At 40.9% G+C, this 16239-nt stretch overlaps 3 protein-coding genes across 4 annotated transcripts; 1 reads left to right on the forward strand and 2 right to left on the reverse strand.

The window, feature by feature from the left end:
* Positions 1 to 489: 489 nt before the first annotated feature.
* cdk5rap3 (CDK5 regulatory subunit associated protein 3) lies at positions 490 to 6572 on the reverse strand. Its single transcript, XM_071898534.2, has 14 exons — positions 6445 to 6572; positions 6053 to 6098; positions 5611 to 5742; positions 5110 to 5210; positions 4764 to 4812; positions 4213 to 4391; positions 3861 to 3997; positions 3004 to 3148; positions 2644 to 2751; positions 2379 to 2460; positions 2183 to 2271; positions 1355 to 1560; positions 1079 to 1250; positions 490 to 646 (listed from the first exon to the last, which is right to left on the reverse strand). The coding sequence occupies exons 1-14, from the start codon at positions 6448 to 6450 to the stop codon at positions 581 to 583; spliced, it is 1518 nt and encodes a 505-aa protein (XP_071754635.1). The 5' UTR covers positions 6451 to 6572; the 3' UTR covers positions 490 to 580.
* Positions 6573 to 7810: 1238 nt separating this feature from the next.
* prr15lb (proline rich 15 like b) lies at positions 7811 to 12212 on the forward strand. Of its 2 annotated transcripts, none has more exons than XM_071898539.2 (2): positions 7811 to 8020; positions 11315 to 12212. In XM_071898539.2, the coding sequence occupies exon 2, from the start codon at positions 11342 to 11344 to the stop codon at positions 11681 to 11683; it is 342 nt and encodes a 113-aa protein (XP_071754640.1). In that variant the 5' UTR covers positions 7811 to 8020; positions 11315 to 11341; the 3' UTR covers positions 11684 to 12212. The 2 variants fall into 2 exon arrangements, with proteins under 2 accessions (XP_071754640.1, XP_071754641.1); XM_071898540.2 differs by having other exon boundaries at positions 11320 to 12212.
* An 867-nt stretch (positions 12213 to 13079) lies between these two features.
* Positions 13080 to 16095, reverse strand: pnpo (pyridoxamine 5'-phosphate oxidase). The gene is made up of 7 exons (XM_071898538.2): positions 15907 to 16095; positions 15266 to 15390; positions 15083 to 15182; positions 14925 to 14978; positions 14687 to 14815; positions 14478 to 14548; positions 13080 to 14087 (listed from the first exon to the last, which is right to left on the reverse strand). The coding sequence occupies exons 1-7, from the start codon at positions 16093 to 16095 to the stop codon at positions 13922 to 13924; spliced, it is 834 nt and encodes a 277-aa protein (XP_071754639.1). The 3' UTR covers positions 13080 to 13921.
* Between the last annotated feature and the right edge of the window lie 144 nt (positions 16096 to 16239).

A 16239-nucleotide genomic window follows, 5' to 3' on the forward strand; every position in this document is an offset into this window, starting at 1 on the left:
TGGTTTAATAGTAGATTCGCATAGTTAATTGCATAATAGTGTCAGCTGATCTTTTCAACTACACTTAACACTTTATAATCTTAATTCTAAAGAGCCCCACCTCCCGAAAAACACACTTTATACCAACTTATGAGGCATTGTACATTTGCATTAAAAAAAATCAACTTTATGTTGCTAGTTCTGAGAATTTTGGCTGGTAATTATTATAAAATCTAACTAGTCATTAATCATCAGGATCTAGAAAGTGAATTATCACAAGTTACTGTTCCAGTTCTCTTGAGTCCCTGTTGCATCGTCCATAGTCATTATGAAATAGCAAGTATTTCAAAGAGCATTAGTTTCTTACTCTAAATTACATTTTGGTTGATTAACTTCAACAATTCATTGATTAGTCAAAAACATTTGACTTGTAAAAGGAAAAATGTTTGCTTCTTACTCAGTGCTAACCCACAAAATGTAATTTGACAGAACACACAAAGACCCATTAAACACATTAAATACCACTTTTATTTCTCCAGGAGCAAGATAGTGAGATAGATCATGACAAAATATTTTTGGTGAACATCTGTGAACTTCACCACTATACAATAACCCCCATTAGGTTGACAGGCCTCTTGTTGTATCTCTTTGAAATGTCCGTTTCAATCTGCAAAACAAAAGACAATTCACAGTCAAAGTCATCGGTTATAACACAATGTTACTTTCTGGGATTCTGGGAGGAGTAGTGAGTTATATTAGCTTCCATGTTTGTTTAACAGGGATTGAATCAATTTATATTCTCTTCAATTTATCTGAAACTACATACTTAACATTATTTTACCTAACGACAGAATATTCATTAACAATAATACTTTAAGATATAAGGTAAAGGTAAATTTTCAATATTTGAAGACTATTTACTTCCTATGTTTACTGAATTGAGAGTCACTTCTCTCCATGAGACCCCATTCAAGTTCTGGCTGATAAGGATAATAATCCTGGATAATAATCCTGGATTGAAACATTTTCATCAGAGGCTAATGAGCTGGTAAACTGCCATCCCTATGAATATGAATAAATTAAAATAATGATCCAATACCAGTTTCTGGAGCTCCCGGGTGCGTCCCGCCAGCAGGTCAATACGAGGCTCCAGTTTGGCCTGTTCCTCGAGAGCTTCCTGCCTCTTCTCAGCCAGTGTGGCGCGCTTCAACACCAGGATGTCTGCCTGCTTCAGCTTCTGTCTCAGCACCTCTGACACACGCTCAACATACCTAGACACACACACACACATACAGTTCATATAAATAGTAACGAGAAAAAACACAGAAGTAACATTTTTGAACATTTCTGACTTCAATCAGGCGGGACAGCGCACCGTGGCGAGGCCTGGATCATGAAGAGGTGCTGCATCCGAAGAGAGGTCAGCCGGTCCAGAAGATGCCGCACGTCTACCTTCATCTCCTGGATGTGTTCACGGGTTTGGCCTTGGATGATAGAGGGGGCCAGCTGGAACTGGCTCATGGCCACCACATCTCCCTCTTCTGCCATCTCACTCATCCGCTGGGTCAGGAACACTTCCAGCTGCACCAACACATGAAACCATAACGTCACTCGTTTGTGGGAAATTGTTCTGCAAACACAATCAAATGAATGAAAAAACACAATAGAAATTACAACCTCCCACCCTACCCCACCCCAAAGAAAGAAAAAAAAAAAAAAAACATTACAGACAAGAGGGATCATAAGCAGTCTCTGTGTAACTTTACAGCACATGGATAAACATATCTGTTATTTTTCAGGATCAGATCTAGCTCAATTAGTATTTGCTTATAATCCTTAGCATTTGTTTAACCTTCTTGGAAAACCAAGTGAGTGTGAGTGAGTAGAATTTGAGTATTTGAGAGTATCTGAGGCGCACGCATTCAATTTCTTGCTTTTCTGTAATTTATTATTATTTGCAACTACTATTTTTCCCAGGGATGACGCACACCGATACTCCTTATTCTTTGGGAAACTCAAGTACTGTTTTTAAGTTGCCAGATATTAATAACATAATATTCATCACATTGTCACAGCCCATATAACATACCATTATCTTACAACACAGACAAAGGTCAAGGGTGTGTTACCAAAAGAAGAGGGAGCACAGACATTATTTAACACTACAGGAGCACATACTTGTCTAATCAACCCCAGTCATTACCTCCATGAGCTCATCAATGAACTGGCTGCGTGACTGCGGGTTCTCCAGGACAGTCAGGGCATCCTCACCCCTTGCCACACCGTCAGGACCTGAGAGATGACACACACAAACATTTCAACCACTGAGCAAGGGATTGTAAGAGGAGATGTGATAAGTTTGACTGGAGGCATAGTGGGGAAACTAAAAAAGCACTTACAGTCTGTGCCCACATCGACAATCTCGATTTCTACGGGAGCTGCTTCACTCTCTCCCCAATCAATACCGCCTGCGCCTGTCTCCTGTCAAAGCAGACCAAGAGAGAAATGGTATATTAGAGGAGTAGACACAATGACAGTTTAACAATACTGGAGGTAAACTAGGTGTTAATAAGCTGTTATTGTACTGAGAGTGTTCTTAATTTATTAGAATAGTGAAATAACACGTAAATATGAACTAAATGTAAGTATGCTCATGTCTCGTACCTCAGAGCCAGGCTCCAGACTGATGCCCCAGTCCACTCCATCCTCAACCTTGATCCCAAAATTAACTTCCTGAGTCTCTGTTCCACTGCCGAAGTCCCCCCAGTCAATCTACAGCAAGTTTTAAAAACACAGCACAGAAACACAATGTCAGTGGTGAGGAAAATGTCAGTTGTAAATGTATACATGATATACATTTTGGACCTATGCTGGCATTTGTTAAATATCTCAGAGTATCAATGTTGATCTGTCAGTTTTGCGTTTGAAGTGAAGATCTTACTCGGTCAATGATCCGAACAGCACACTACTATTCTACATACATGGGTCCTGGTTCACAGAGAATACAGTGAGAGGCCAACCAACCGTTTCCTCTGTGACTGTATCAGCGGGTGCCTCCTCCATAACAGGCCTGTCGACCACTGTGGGCGCCTCCCCCGTCCTCCACTCGTAGAACGTTGTGTTGCCTCTCCTCTGGGCAAACGTCAGCATGGGCAGGACGGGTTCAGACCTGTGAGTGGAGACATGGAGAGTCGCTTGTCTGAAAAACATAAAGTGTCCATGGCACAGTATGCTCCCATGTGGAAATGCTCCCAAGATGAAAAGAGCAGGCCCATTTTCTTTAAGTTTCCTTGATTTCTTTTTCAGTTTTTGGAGTGCTGTTAGGGATGTGCATATACACTCTGGAGTGAACATGCTCAAAATAAGTCTTTTCACATGCGGCTGAGCTGCACTGCACAGCCTGGTAACACGTAGTTGAGAGAAGTACAGAGCAAGAGACAGTGTGGAAAAATAAATGGATAGTATTGTGGTGAGATGTTCATAGCGCGGTAGAATTCTGCAGGATAGTGTGAAAATGGTATTAAAAAATACAAAAAAGTGTCTTGTAGAAACCTTGCATCTCCATTTTGCCTTCATTTTACAATACTTGACAACTGATATGTCACTTGCTGAAAAAAAATAATGACACGTACCAGGCCAAACCATCAACACTGTATTGCAAAATGTCAGAAATGCACAGGCATCAGAAGGGGATAAAGAATCAGTTGTTTATTTTATTTATTTATTTAAAAGGGACAATGTACAGTTCAAACATAAATGTCACCATTTGATACATCGTACCAGATTATAGCTGCAAGCTAATTCGCATCTGTAGTCCCTTGGCAGGTCAAAGCAAAGAACCAGCACAATAACAAACAGTACAGAGGCGATTAGATACTCACCACTCACAGACAAAGTTTGTGAAAGTGCTGTAGAGTTGGATATGCTCCTGCAGCTTGGCTGCGTCCTTCCCTACTTCCCCGAGAACTGTCGGTAGATCTTTCACCAGGGCCTGCAGCTCCCGGGCCACATTCTCTCCCTGGCAGAGGAAGAAGTGAAGCAACAAAATGATGAACGACCGCACAGACACCAAGAGACTGGACAAGCATCAAGTCAGTCCATCTGTCTGTTAATAAAATGCCTCATTCTGTGCACTGTAGAATTGTTTTCTCTGTGTGGGTTTTGCGTGTTCATGCACTCCTGTGTGTGTGTGTGTGTGTGTGTGTGTGTGTGTGTGTGTGTGTTTGGACTCACTGTGATGCCGTACTGTTTGCAGGCAGTGTAGTAGCGCTCCCTCAGGTCTGCGGCTGAGCTCTGGCACTCCACTTCCCGCCGGCTCAGCTCCTGCTGCAGCTGCTTGGCTTTGGCCACCTGCTTCCTCAGAGCCGGGCCTTCATAGCTCACACTGCGACTCAGCAAGCTGGCCGTCTCCGCTGGGACACGCAAGAGGAAGGAAGGTCCAAGATTTTTATTGAAGATTTCTGTATGTGGTTATTTTCTCTCTGTAACTGGTCCTGCATCCCAACTACTTCGTTGTCAAGGCCTGAACAAACGGAATCCAATATTGAATGTCATGTTTATCTAGTGCTGAATGAGAATGATAATCACACTTTGTATTGAGGAGCATGGCTTTATCCCAGCATTTAAACTATGGGATAGGACCATTAATAAGTGGTGGGCCTGTTTCTAATGGGTCACCATGTGAAAACAGAAGTAGTACATTTTAATGAGCCTGAGTCCCAGGGTGAAGAAAACTTTACTCAGTTTGATATCTGGTCTGAACCACTACTTTATCCTATACTTACCCAAATAGACATTATCTGCCTCATAGAGCGACACAATTTCCTGCCAGTCCTGCAACAATAAAACAGAAGACAATTCAAATCCAAATGTTAGGAGTCCCAAAGACTAATTCACTTTGCAGCAGAGGAACATGAGACAAACAAATCTACACAGATGACGTGGTTTGTAATTCTGAACAACTCTGACCATATGATCTGCTGGCTGACAGACAGACAGACAGACAGACAGACAGACAGACAGACAGACAGAGAGACAGACAGACAGACAGACAGAGAGACAGACAGACAGAGAGACAGACAGACAGAGAGACAGAGAGACAGGGAAGATATCTGGTTTGAATCGTCTCACCTTCATCCTCTGAGAGGAATATCTGCCAAAGATGTTCTTAGAGGAAGCCTCTGTTCCCTTCAGTATCTCCACAATCCTCAAGCAGTGAAAGTAGTGAATGTCTAGCAATGAAAACAAACAAAATACAGCATACCAGTTCATAAGCACTGGTCTTATCACACAATCACACAAACAGTGGAACATCGGGTCTTAATGATACTAACTAATACTGATCTAAATGGTGAGTAATTATCTTAACATTACATAACTGTGGACCTAACAATCAGTGGCTTGGATAAGCTACAACACCAAATTCAACTTCGATCTAATTATTTATAGCGCTACAAACACTGACTTGAGAGTTAAGAATTTTGTAAGTCCACGTAAATAAGAGATGATTTTGCTGTGACTGGAATGTTGAGAGATTTCTTAGGGATACCCAGCCTGGATAGGCACAGAAGAATACTAAATAAAACATCAGAAATGCCATAAAAAATAAAATGAGTACACTGAGGGACCCACAGGAGCCGGAGAGAAGCTGCTTGATCTCCTCGTTCTCCGGCATGTCCTGGATGGCAGCGTTGATCTTCTCCCGGATCGCCATCACTGCACTCTGCCATTTCAGATTACAGTGGCGTCGGTCCAGCAGCCAGTCTGTGGATTGACAGTATGGTGAATTATTATTACCAGCTTTGGGTTTGGTTCATTGGTTAATTTGTTGGAGGCAACATGTACGAGAAACTGATTAGGAGACACTAGTAGCATAAAAGTGGGTTATGGTAATGTTGGAAAATAAACAAGACATTACATGGAATTATAGCCCATTACATAGATTGTATAGATATATTTCTATTTTTATTAATGTGAATTCTGCTTCTATTCAGTTGTTAACTGTGAGCATGAATACTAATAAACTCAAACTCAACTCCACTCTACATTTGAATAGCCTGTTACCAATTCTTACCCAACAGCTTGCTGGTCTGTATGTCGATGGGAAGGTTTTGAATATTCTGTTGAAATACAGGAAATTGTCAGTGCATAAATAAACACTGCATTTTTCTAGCGGAACATTGCACATGGGAGAAAGCTCAACATTATAGTCATGCTTTACGCAGCTGCTATATACAGAAAATGAATCAGTAAAGAAAGTTGATTTGCATGAAAAAAGCACTGGACAAAAACTTTAAGAGCAAACACACTGCGCAATTATTACAGATTGGATTATTAAAGCTGTGCAGTTTCTTTATTAAATGCAGGAAAGTGTTTACGTTACAGTTAAGTGCACTTCGGCGGTGTGACAGCTAGCTAGCAGGCGCATTACACTCGAGTCAAAGAGAGAGAGAGCTTCAGTTTTACCTCCATCGTCTCTTCTGATGTTCAAAATGAACGTACTTCCAACTTTTTATGGCTGCATTGTAGATTTATTTCAAAGGTTTAGATCTTGGATTGTTCTCACCATCCGGGTGGCACTGTTTACACGATTTGACACGTTACAAGAAGAACAGCCAATAGAAGGAGGCGGTGTTGCAGTCCAACCAATGAGATTTTGCAATGCTGGAAGCTGCAGCTCATTGGTGAATATTGTAGTTCCTGATTGGGTGCAGAGCTAAAGTCAACCGCTGGAGGGCAGCATCACCTCTTATCTGTCTCGATACATCCTCTTTGATGCAGAAGGATGAGACATTTTGGAGCAATTTAATCTGCTGTACATGTTTATGTTGGCTAAATACATTTAGAATTTCCCCTCAGAAAAATCACACAGAGCAAATTTTATTGTCTATTTATTGTCCCTTGACTTCAATTATAATAGGGCAGCAGCTAATACATTAACGTTTATTAGTTTACTGATGTTTATATTGCAGTTTTTCCCATTCAATAATTTCAGAAATAATTTTCTCTTAAGCACAGGCAGTAGAAAAGTTAAGTCATTTTGTTAAGCCAAGTGTGGGCCAAGTTTTGTGTGTGTGTGTGTGTGTGTGTGTGTGTGTGTGTGTGTGTGTAATAAGCTTATAGCTACAGTCAACTTTCCAGTCCTCTTACAGGGGACTTTCGGTATTTTCCCATTGTTATGTCATGATTCCCATTCTTGGCATCAGACCATGGACAAATCTCTCTTGTATACTTGGTCACCAATAAATAACTAAATAAACAAGATGATAGTTTTGTTGTGGACTCTGTGGACTCCAAACAAGGCAGAAGGGCTCAACACTACAATTAAACCCTCGCATATACAGCAGCCTCTCTCAGTGGCCCAATTCCAAATCATTTGAATGTTAACCAAATTTGCAAAGCAAGCATCCACTGTCTGTGATTCAACCACGCCATGCAAAACATCAGCAGCACTTTCCTTATTCAGATGACCTTTCAGAGCATATAACTCTCTCTCTCTCTCTCTCTCTCTCTCTCTCTCTCTCTCTCTTTCTGAAAGCAGAAGTGGAAGGTTTTCTCTCTCTCCAGCTTAAAGTAATTGCCAAGAGGGGATGGGGAAACTGTGCCCATGCGCTTTTTTTTTCTGCTTCCAAATTCCACATTAAAACAGAACCAGCTTCAAAGTGATACTGATAAAAGGGGATTTATTTAAGTAGTAAATAAGTAGTAATCTTGACGTGGGTTGGGGTAGTCTGAAAGGTCCCACTAAATCACATGGTTGTAACATTTACTCACTTATGCACTTAAAGCTGGGCGGGCTTTAGGTGTGTGTTTGAGGAGGGTGTGTGCTATGGTGAGGCAGGGAGAAGAGGGGGACAAAGAGAGGGAGAGAGACAGAGGGAGAGAGATGCTGCACCTGCGCCTGACCACCTGAATTTCAATTCAAGAGGAATTTCAGAAAAAGATAGAGAGAGGAATTAAAGAACTTCTAAGGATGGCGGGACAGTTTCACATCTGAAAGCATCTCCCTCGGCCATAAACAGTCCAGCTCATCGTCAACAAGGTGAGAAACACCCCTGTCCCCCCAAAAATGTTTTATTTCTTTAACATATTGCTATAGAAGCTTTTCTAGCTAGAGTTCTCCATGTGCTTAAATGCATTCTGTGTATATCGATCAGGTAAAAGTAGTCAGTTTGATTGAATGTATATATATATGTTATTACTGGATGTACTGCTCACCTTTTCACTTTATGTTCAAGTTAGGTTATTTCAGTTCATGTCACTGCTTGGCTTTGTGATGTTTGAGCTGCTGATGGTGCTTGAATTGGAAATATATATAATTTTATTTTTAATCCAAGTTTGATACATGCGAAATTTCCAGTATGGGATGAAGCCAGAAAGTTTAAACTTGTTAGAACTTTTCAGGTACTGCTGATATAATGTTCCATTATAAACACACATGTAACATCCCATTATAAACACACTCAAAGACAGATCAGCTGTCAACTGGCCATTACTTCTCTATAGAATGTGGGAATGTTGAAAGTGCAATATAAAAGAGAATTATAGATGCTTAGATTGATGCAAATTATCATTATCATACGTAGAAGGCCTGAGTCAAACAGTGCATGAGGAGGATATGAGGCCCTTCAACAACTCATTCAACTTTGCTGCCACGGGTCAGCAGTGAACCTGGCACAAGGGACGAAACCTGAGAATCTAATAAACCTCCAGCTCAATAACGAGGAAAGCACGGTGCTAGGTGCCCTTGGACCCTCCTTTCTCAAGCTCAAACATTGTGCCGTGGAAAAGGCTTAGCGGCTGGTTAGTGATTTCCAAACGCGAGCACAGTGTTCCTTCCCCGCTGTGATCTTTGAGGCCGCACTGAGCGGCTCACCCACACATAATAGAACACATAGTAACTTATTAAAGAGAACTATGGAGGGCCTCCTTTATGTCAACAGGGCTTTTTGTCTCAAAGGTCACATCTAAGTCAAACATGGCATTCTAACAGAAATATGTGTACATACTGTAACACAATTTTCTCTTGTTTAGCACAGTGTGAAAGTGCTTAATTACTTTGTTTTAGAGGAGCTGCTTGACGGATGGTATAATAAATAAAATGGCTAACCGTTAAAAAAAACAAGATGATTAACTTTAGATTTAGCACTTTAATCTAAATTCTAACTGGCAATATCATGATGAAGGCGGTGCTGGGGAACAGAGGTAAACAATTAGGTGTGACACGGCAACTGCAGCCTTTGGTGAACTCTAACTCATAAAAGCTCATCGTGGTCAGCAACACTATCTGTTTCCTGGGTGTCTGTAAACAACCAGGTCAGAAATAAGTGTAATTAAGAAGAGTAAAGCACATAGGCTATTATGTAAGGGATCTGTCTCAAAGACAGTTCACTTCAGAGAAACCATGCAATTACCTTAAGACCTTAAGATTACCCTGAGATAATAAAGAAGAAGTAAGATGACAATTTAAATATGATAGTGGCAGTATTAAAACAATCAAATAAATTAAAAAAAATCATATTTGTTTCTCATACCATGTCCTGAACCTTTGCACCGCTTGCTGGTGCCTTACGTCAGGTGATGCAGATAAGAGTGAGATGAGTGTTTCTGCAAAGGTCATGTATATTTGCATGGGTGCTCCATGATAAAATGACCACACCAAAAACAGATTTGTATTGTCCTTAACTTCCTGACTGCCCTTATAAACTAGAAATCACACAGTTGGTCATACTCGTGGGACTTGGTTTATTACATTTAATCCAGAACCAATTTATGTTTCATTTTCAGTTAAATGCTTCAAGTTTATTTCAGTTTTAAGTGCATTTAACAAGGATGTCACAACATACTACTTTATACTACAGAGCAAGGAAGTTAAAAACATTACAAGAGTGATAAGAGACCATTTAAAAGCAGTGTTGATCTAACAGTGTCGTAAAGAGGGAGTTCCCACAAAATCCTCCCATTTTAATGATATACTGGCTTATTTACCTAAGGTGAAGATGATGTGTTACCATGATAAACATGTCATTTGGTTGCTTTCCCACATTAAATTACTTGGCATGACTTGATCTTTCAATTTCGCATGACTTGATCATGCAATTTTGAGTTTTGGAATAAATGCAGCCATCATTGATCTTAATCTTCCAGTTTAGCACAACTACAATGCTTTCTTCAATGCAATCTTTTCATATGTTACCAGTATGGCAGATCTCTTTACCTGATATTATATATATCTATAACCATTGTTATATATATTTTTGGTCGTTTTCTGTTTATGAAACTCTTGATATAATGCAAAGAGTGTTACCATTAAAGGCTGAGTCAATTATCATTTGATAGGGAGTTATCTTAGCTACAGTGTGAGGTTGCCAGGTGACTGAGCGGCTCCCTGCTGTCAGGATCAAAGGACCACAATAGCTGGGCTTAATGTACATGCTCTGTAATTGCTACCTGCGTGCCTATGTTTTATCCATAAATTTCCATTGGTTGAAGTCATGTAAATAGATAATCCAGAAGCACACAGTTGTTTTGTGATGCTGACAATAGTCTGTCCTTTGCTTTGCTGTTTGCTGTTGTTACATAACAAGTTGCGACGCTTCTGGAGCGGCCTCAAGGCAACAGCTTGCTTCCTCATCAGCCGAAAGGCTTTTTTTTCTGAGTTCATATCAGATCGCATGGGAGGGACAGAGGATACTCTTCAGATGCTCATTAATTTATCAGCTGAGAGCGAGTGTCAGGTGTCCTCCTCCATTAGGTTACACCTCCTAATCACTGAGATGAGCCACGGATGAAAAGAAGCCATCCACAATTACTGTCTGTGCTCTGAGGCTGGTTCTGATAGATGTGCACTGTACAGCAGAGTACAGAGCCAGAGCGTCGTTCATCTTCTTGACACAACCTGGAGAATGAGGGTAACCTGCTCTGAATGGCAATTATTAACAATGGGAGATGTGTTGCCAATGATGTCACATCAAAGGCATCATGCCCAGCATGGGCTCAACCTGACATCAGGGCAAATCTACAGTATGCAGCACACCATACAACACAGCATGCTGACTGAAAGGCCAAATGCACACCTGGCATTGAAACCACAGTGCACATTGTTTCAGAAGATGCACCAATATTCTGTCTACATCCAAGCCACATTTTTTCCAAACTAACTGCCTAGATGGCTGAGGAGAAACTTTTTCCAATTATTCTTGTGTACTTGCACTTAATTATCTCCATGTATATTTTATCTGCATTGCAATATTAATGCCAGGTGTAAATCTATCCATTATAATAGTCAATAACAGCATGTCCTCCAGGCCCTAAGTGTGTGCTCTGTGCCCTTCAGGTCAGTCTTCCAGTCTGTGTCGGAGCCATGGCTGACCCTAGCTGGTGGAAGCTGACCTTCTCGCGCAAGAAGAAAGCCGAAGCCAAGGTGCTGTATGAGATCCCGGCTGAGTATGGCAGCAATACTGGGAACAAGGAGCACTCGAGCAGTAACCCTCCTCCAGACCCTATGGACAGCCAGTTCAATGCCAGGCTGGAGAAGATTGTGGATAAGTCTGCTACCAAGGGCCGCCATGTGAAGGTCTCCCACTCTGGCCGCTTCAAGGAGAAGAAGAAGGTCCGTGCCACGCTGGCGGAGAACCCTAATCTGTTCCCCGAGCACAGCCTCAGTGACGAGAACCACAAGAATAACAAACAGACTGAGAAATAACACACGTACACAAACACAAACACACACACACCCCAAAATGCACACGCATGCTTGAACACAGATGTGTCATATGTCACACTCATAAAAGCTTAGACGAGGGCTATAAAATACACAAGCACAGCCAAACTGGCACTAAAGCTGCAAGCGTGCAAGGTGGATAAACACTTGTTACCACGCACCACACCCAGGCAGATACTGTAACCACTGGAGACTAACTCACACCTATTCAAACAACTGGTATCAGCAGACAACCATAGAGACATTATCTACAGAGGCGAAGGGAGGATAAACAAAGCACTGGGGACATTTTCCTTTGGATTTTTTGGGGGTTTCATTCCCAAATGAAATAACTACTATCTAAAAAACTTACACTTACTCACTCGCAGTCTCTTACAAAATTATTGGTGACATGAAGGTAAAAGTCAAGATGTTTGCCTAACCAGATACTAACATCTTTATGAAGGACTTATCTCTATATTTTTAAATTATTGAGGATGAATAGCAAAATCTCATGTATGTTTTTTTTTTTTCTAAAAAAGGATGTTTATAATTCTGGAAATAAAGCCTTCTGTCTTGTGCCCAGGGCAAAAAACCACATTGTGTCTTCTGCTATCGGTACACAAGTGAAGATACATCTGTGTACAGTACAACCAAAGCACAGGAGAGTTTTTCTATAACATTTTTATTACCAAAGCATAGAAAGAAATTGAGTGTGGTGGTTTCTGAAATATCATGTGGATACCCCCACTGATATGGTAAATTAAAATATGCTGTTTATATTCTCAGAGATAATCCTTTCTGAAATCCTAAAATGAAAAATTGTATTTTGTTTTTAATAAATGTGTTAAGATGTGTTGATATGTATAGGAGTCCTTTGCATTTGTCCTGGAGTCTGTAGGCAGAAGCACTCTGTCAAGGGTTTTATCATCCAGATGGGTTTCTCACAATGATCTCAACATGGAGATCATAGTATCCCGACTGATTTACAAGTCAGTCTTAGTGATATGATTCTTTTGGGTAACCAAGCCGTTTGTTACTTCATCTGAGCCTAAGCTGGCTGATTACTGAGGTTTTGTTGACATGGTGATGGTAAGCGGAGACTGACATTTGATAGGCCATGGCTTAGTTCTACATTACATTAGAATATATAAATAAGACATTCAACATTATGTCAATTCACATGTTGGATACAGTTACCTTGTATACATTCAAGAAAAATCATCTATCAGTTCATAGAGCATAAAGATATTTCCCTTTCTGACATTAAAATTAATTCCTGCAGGTGTTTTGTCACGCTTTGAATGTTTAAATATTTTCTAGTGTTGTACTAGTGACATCTACTGGCCAAAAAAGCACTTAGTTTTTGGTTACAAATAAAACTTTATTATCAGCTCCAGTTCACAGTTAAGAAATGCAATTTCAAGTCAAAAATTATTTTAAACAACAATCTCATTCTCAAACACCACTAGCAATGCATCATACACAGAATAAACACAATTAACATCATCAGCTCTTTTAATCTCACTATTAAAAGACAGTTGGCTCCACAGAAATGGATTTAAGACTGGTGCGATCAACCATGATCTATTCAACTCAGGTTTTAGGGCCATATGAATTACATTAACATTAACGAGTAAGTGCAGTGCGGCCGGGTCAAATCAAGCAGCATCTAGAGAGAGAGACGTGTGCTCCACTCTCCACTGACAGTAGTGGAGATTGTGCCTTTCAGGACATTAGACACAGTTTCCACTTTCCAGAGGTTAACAACATGACTGTTTAATAACCGATTGCGCTGTCAATCATTCTTTGACAGCCATCAGACAGACTTTGCTCTCCAGAGTCACACAGAGCAGTCCCTGTACTCCACACAGCGTCTTCTCAATCCTAAAACAGCCAGTACAGAATGTACAGAATATGTAAAGTTGTACAGTACAGTTAGGTTGCATCACACTGTTTTTTGTCACCCATGGTTACCATTGAAAAAACATGTGAACCCCGCTGACATTGAGAAACTTACCATGGTTTGGTTCAGTGAGAACACAACGACATTTGGCTTGTTAAGATAAATCCTACATAGCACCTAACTTATCAACATCAAATACTTTCCCATCAATATCTAGATGAGTGGTTACTTCAAGTGAGGTAAAGATGATGATTTGTTTATCAGTGATGAGGTCGTATACTAGGCCCCGTTTCTGTCCTTTCCCGCATGTTTTACCCTGAATATGGAGGTTCTTCTCAAGGGGAGAGCCGCTGATACACCCAGCCTCCCTCTGCAGGGTGCTGAAAGTCCTCCAGCTCAGCCTCTCCGCTCTTAGGCTTTGTGAAGACGATGCGGTCATGAAGTCTGTTGGTCTGACCCTGCCAGAACTCCATCAGGTACGGCCTGACGATATAGCCACCCCTGTTAGAAGGCACCGCACAGGATAGTTAGCGCATCACGCCTAGATAAATGGCACAGTGATAAAGCCGTGCTGTAAAAAGTTAATTTGACTTATAGAATCTTACAAGGCAAATATTTCAAAAACATTTTCAGCTTTCCCATCAATATATTAATGATCTAATTTCGGCGCTACTTCGCTATAAACACCAAGGTTCTAAGAAAGATAGGTAAAAAATAAGCAAATAAAGAAAAGTTACTGCACACTTGGGTGAAGAATAAAAAGACGTATTTATTAATTAAAAACAACACTGACGTTTAGGTTCAAGAGTGCAAGAAGTTTTTCTTTTTAGCATCCCCATCAATGGATGAATCTATGGTCAGTTTTACCATAAAGAACAAACAACTGCTTACCAATAGTCAGGCATTGGCACCTCTGCATCTTTGTACTTTTCCTCCAGTTCTGCATTTTTCTGCCTTAGATACTAAAAGACAGGACATTGTGAAGATGGCTGTCCTGCCAAACCAATGTACATACAACACACATCTAGTCTAACACATCTAACACATTGAGCTGCAAATACTGTACGATCACAAAGGCATCATATAGTTATGGCTCTTACATCTCTGTCGGGAACCGGAGTGCTCTGTCTGCTCACAACAGCCCCGATCTGGCTGCTCTTTGGTCGGGAGTGGAAGTAGTCGCAAGAGCTCTGGTAGGGGATCCGCTCCACGTTGCCCTCGATGCGAATCTGCACACAAATATTTAAATGAATGGACATTTATTGTTGAAAAAGTCATTGAGCTATATCATTATCAGCAAATAAATTGATGGGTGCATGAGAGTTGCTGTACTTGTACCTGTCTGTTCAGGGGCTCCCAGTAGAAGACCAGGCATGCATAGGGGTTGCTCTCCTGTGGACATAGAAAATATTATAAAGACGTAATAAAACATTACATGGTTTCTGTGGAATAGATAAGGTTAAAGTGAGAAAGAGAGAAAGAGACTAGTTACTAACCAGCTCACCGCCCTTTCGACTCTCGTAGTTGGTAAAGAAACGGAAGCCTTCATTGCTGTAACCTTTCAGCAGGACCATTCGAGCAGATGGCCGTCCGTCCCTGAACACACAGACACAAAGGTTGGCATTAGATTGGGAAAAGCCTAGAAAATAAGCACGCTCATGGGTGGTGGTGTTACTCACTTGGTGGCAGTAGCGATGCACATAGCGTTTGCCTCTCCAATTTCAGGACACTTTGTGGCTTGATCAAACCAGTTCCCAAACTGCTTGATGGGGTCCAGGGAAACAAGCTGACTCTCCTCAAAGCACTATGAACAAAATAATAACAAGGTGAATGCAATGCACTTCCCACAGAGCAATGTGAAACAGACATCACTATTACATTTCATGCAGGCCTTGAATGAGTCACTGCTTCTTTTGAATTATAGTGGGCATGGGAGGCAAACAGTGTCAGGACATGACACTCCTGTGAATGACTTATCTGGGGTCAGCTTTAGCATTTCTCCACTAATGAGTAAAATCAGGAGAGAGGACAAGAGACTGATCCCTACCCAGCTCTCTAGGCCAACACATTCCCAGAACAAGTCTTGAAAACAGCTGTACCTATCCATGCATACTGACTCTTCTCCAGTCATGTCACATATGTAAGGCAACTGAGTTAGACAAAGAAACGCTACTATTGGTGCTGTATTTATGAATAAAACATCAGGACACAGCTTAAATGAAACATAGTCCAGAGGTCACAAACACTGGGCAAAGGATTAAATTGGCTGACTCAAGGTTATTTTATCGTAGTGCAGGTAACGCAAGTCAACTACATTTACCTCCTCATCTCCTTTGTACTTCTTCCGCATGTCACTGAGATCCATGGTTTTAGTTTCACTCGTTGATTTTGTGCAAAAAGGCAGCGAAAAAATGGACTGGCGACACACTGTCAGAGAAGCATGCGACTGAAGGTATTCCCCATATATACAGATATTCCTCAATAAATTTCTACTGAGTATGCGCCTCATGCTTACCAAACAAACGCACGAACTGACATTGACGTAACCGCGCTGCCTCCTTACGTAAAATATTATGCAAAATGCGAAGAGTTTTGTATCAACTGCTAAGCTATACCAACCATTTAGACGATTTTTTTTGTCGCATATTCACAT

The sequence above is a fragment of the Centroberyx gerrardi genome, chromosome 20 (assembly GCF_048128805.1).
Source record: "Centroberyx gerrardi isolate f3 chromosome 20, fCenGer3.hap1.cur.20231027, whole genome shotgun sequence".
NCBI classification, from domain to species: domain Eukaryota; kingdom Metazoa; phylum Chordata; class Actinopteri; order Beryciformes; family Berycidae; genus Centroberyx; species Centroberyx gerrardi.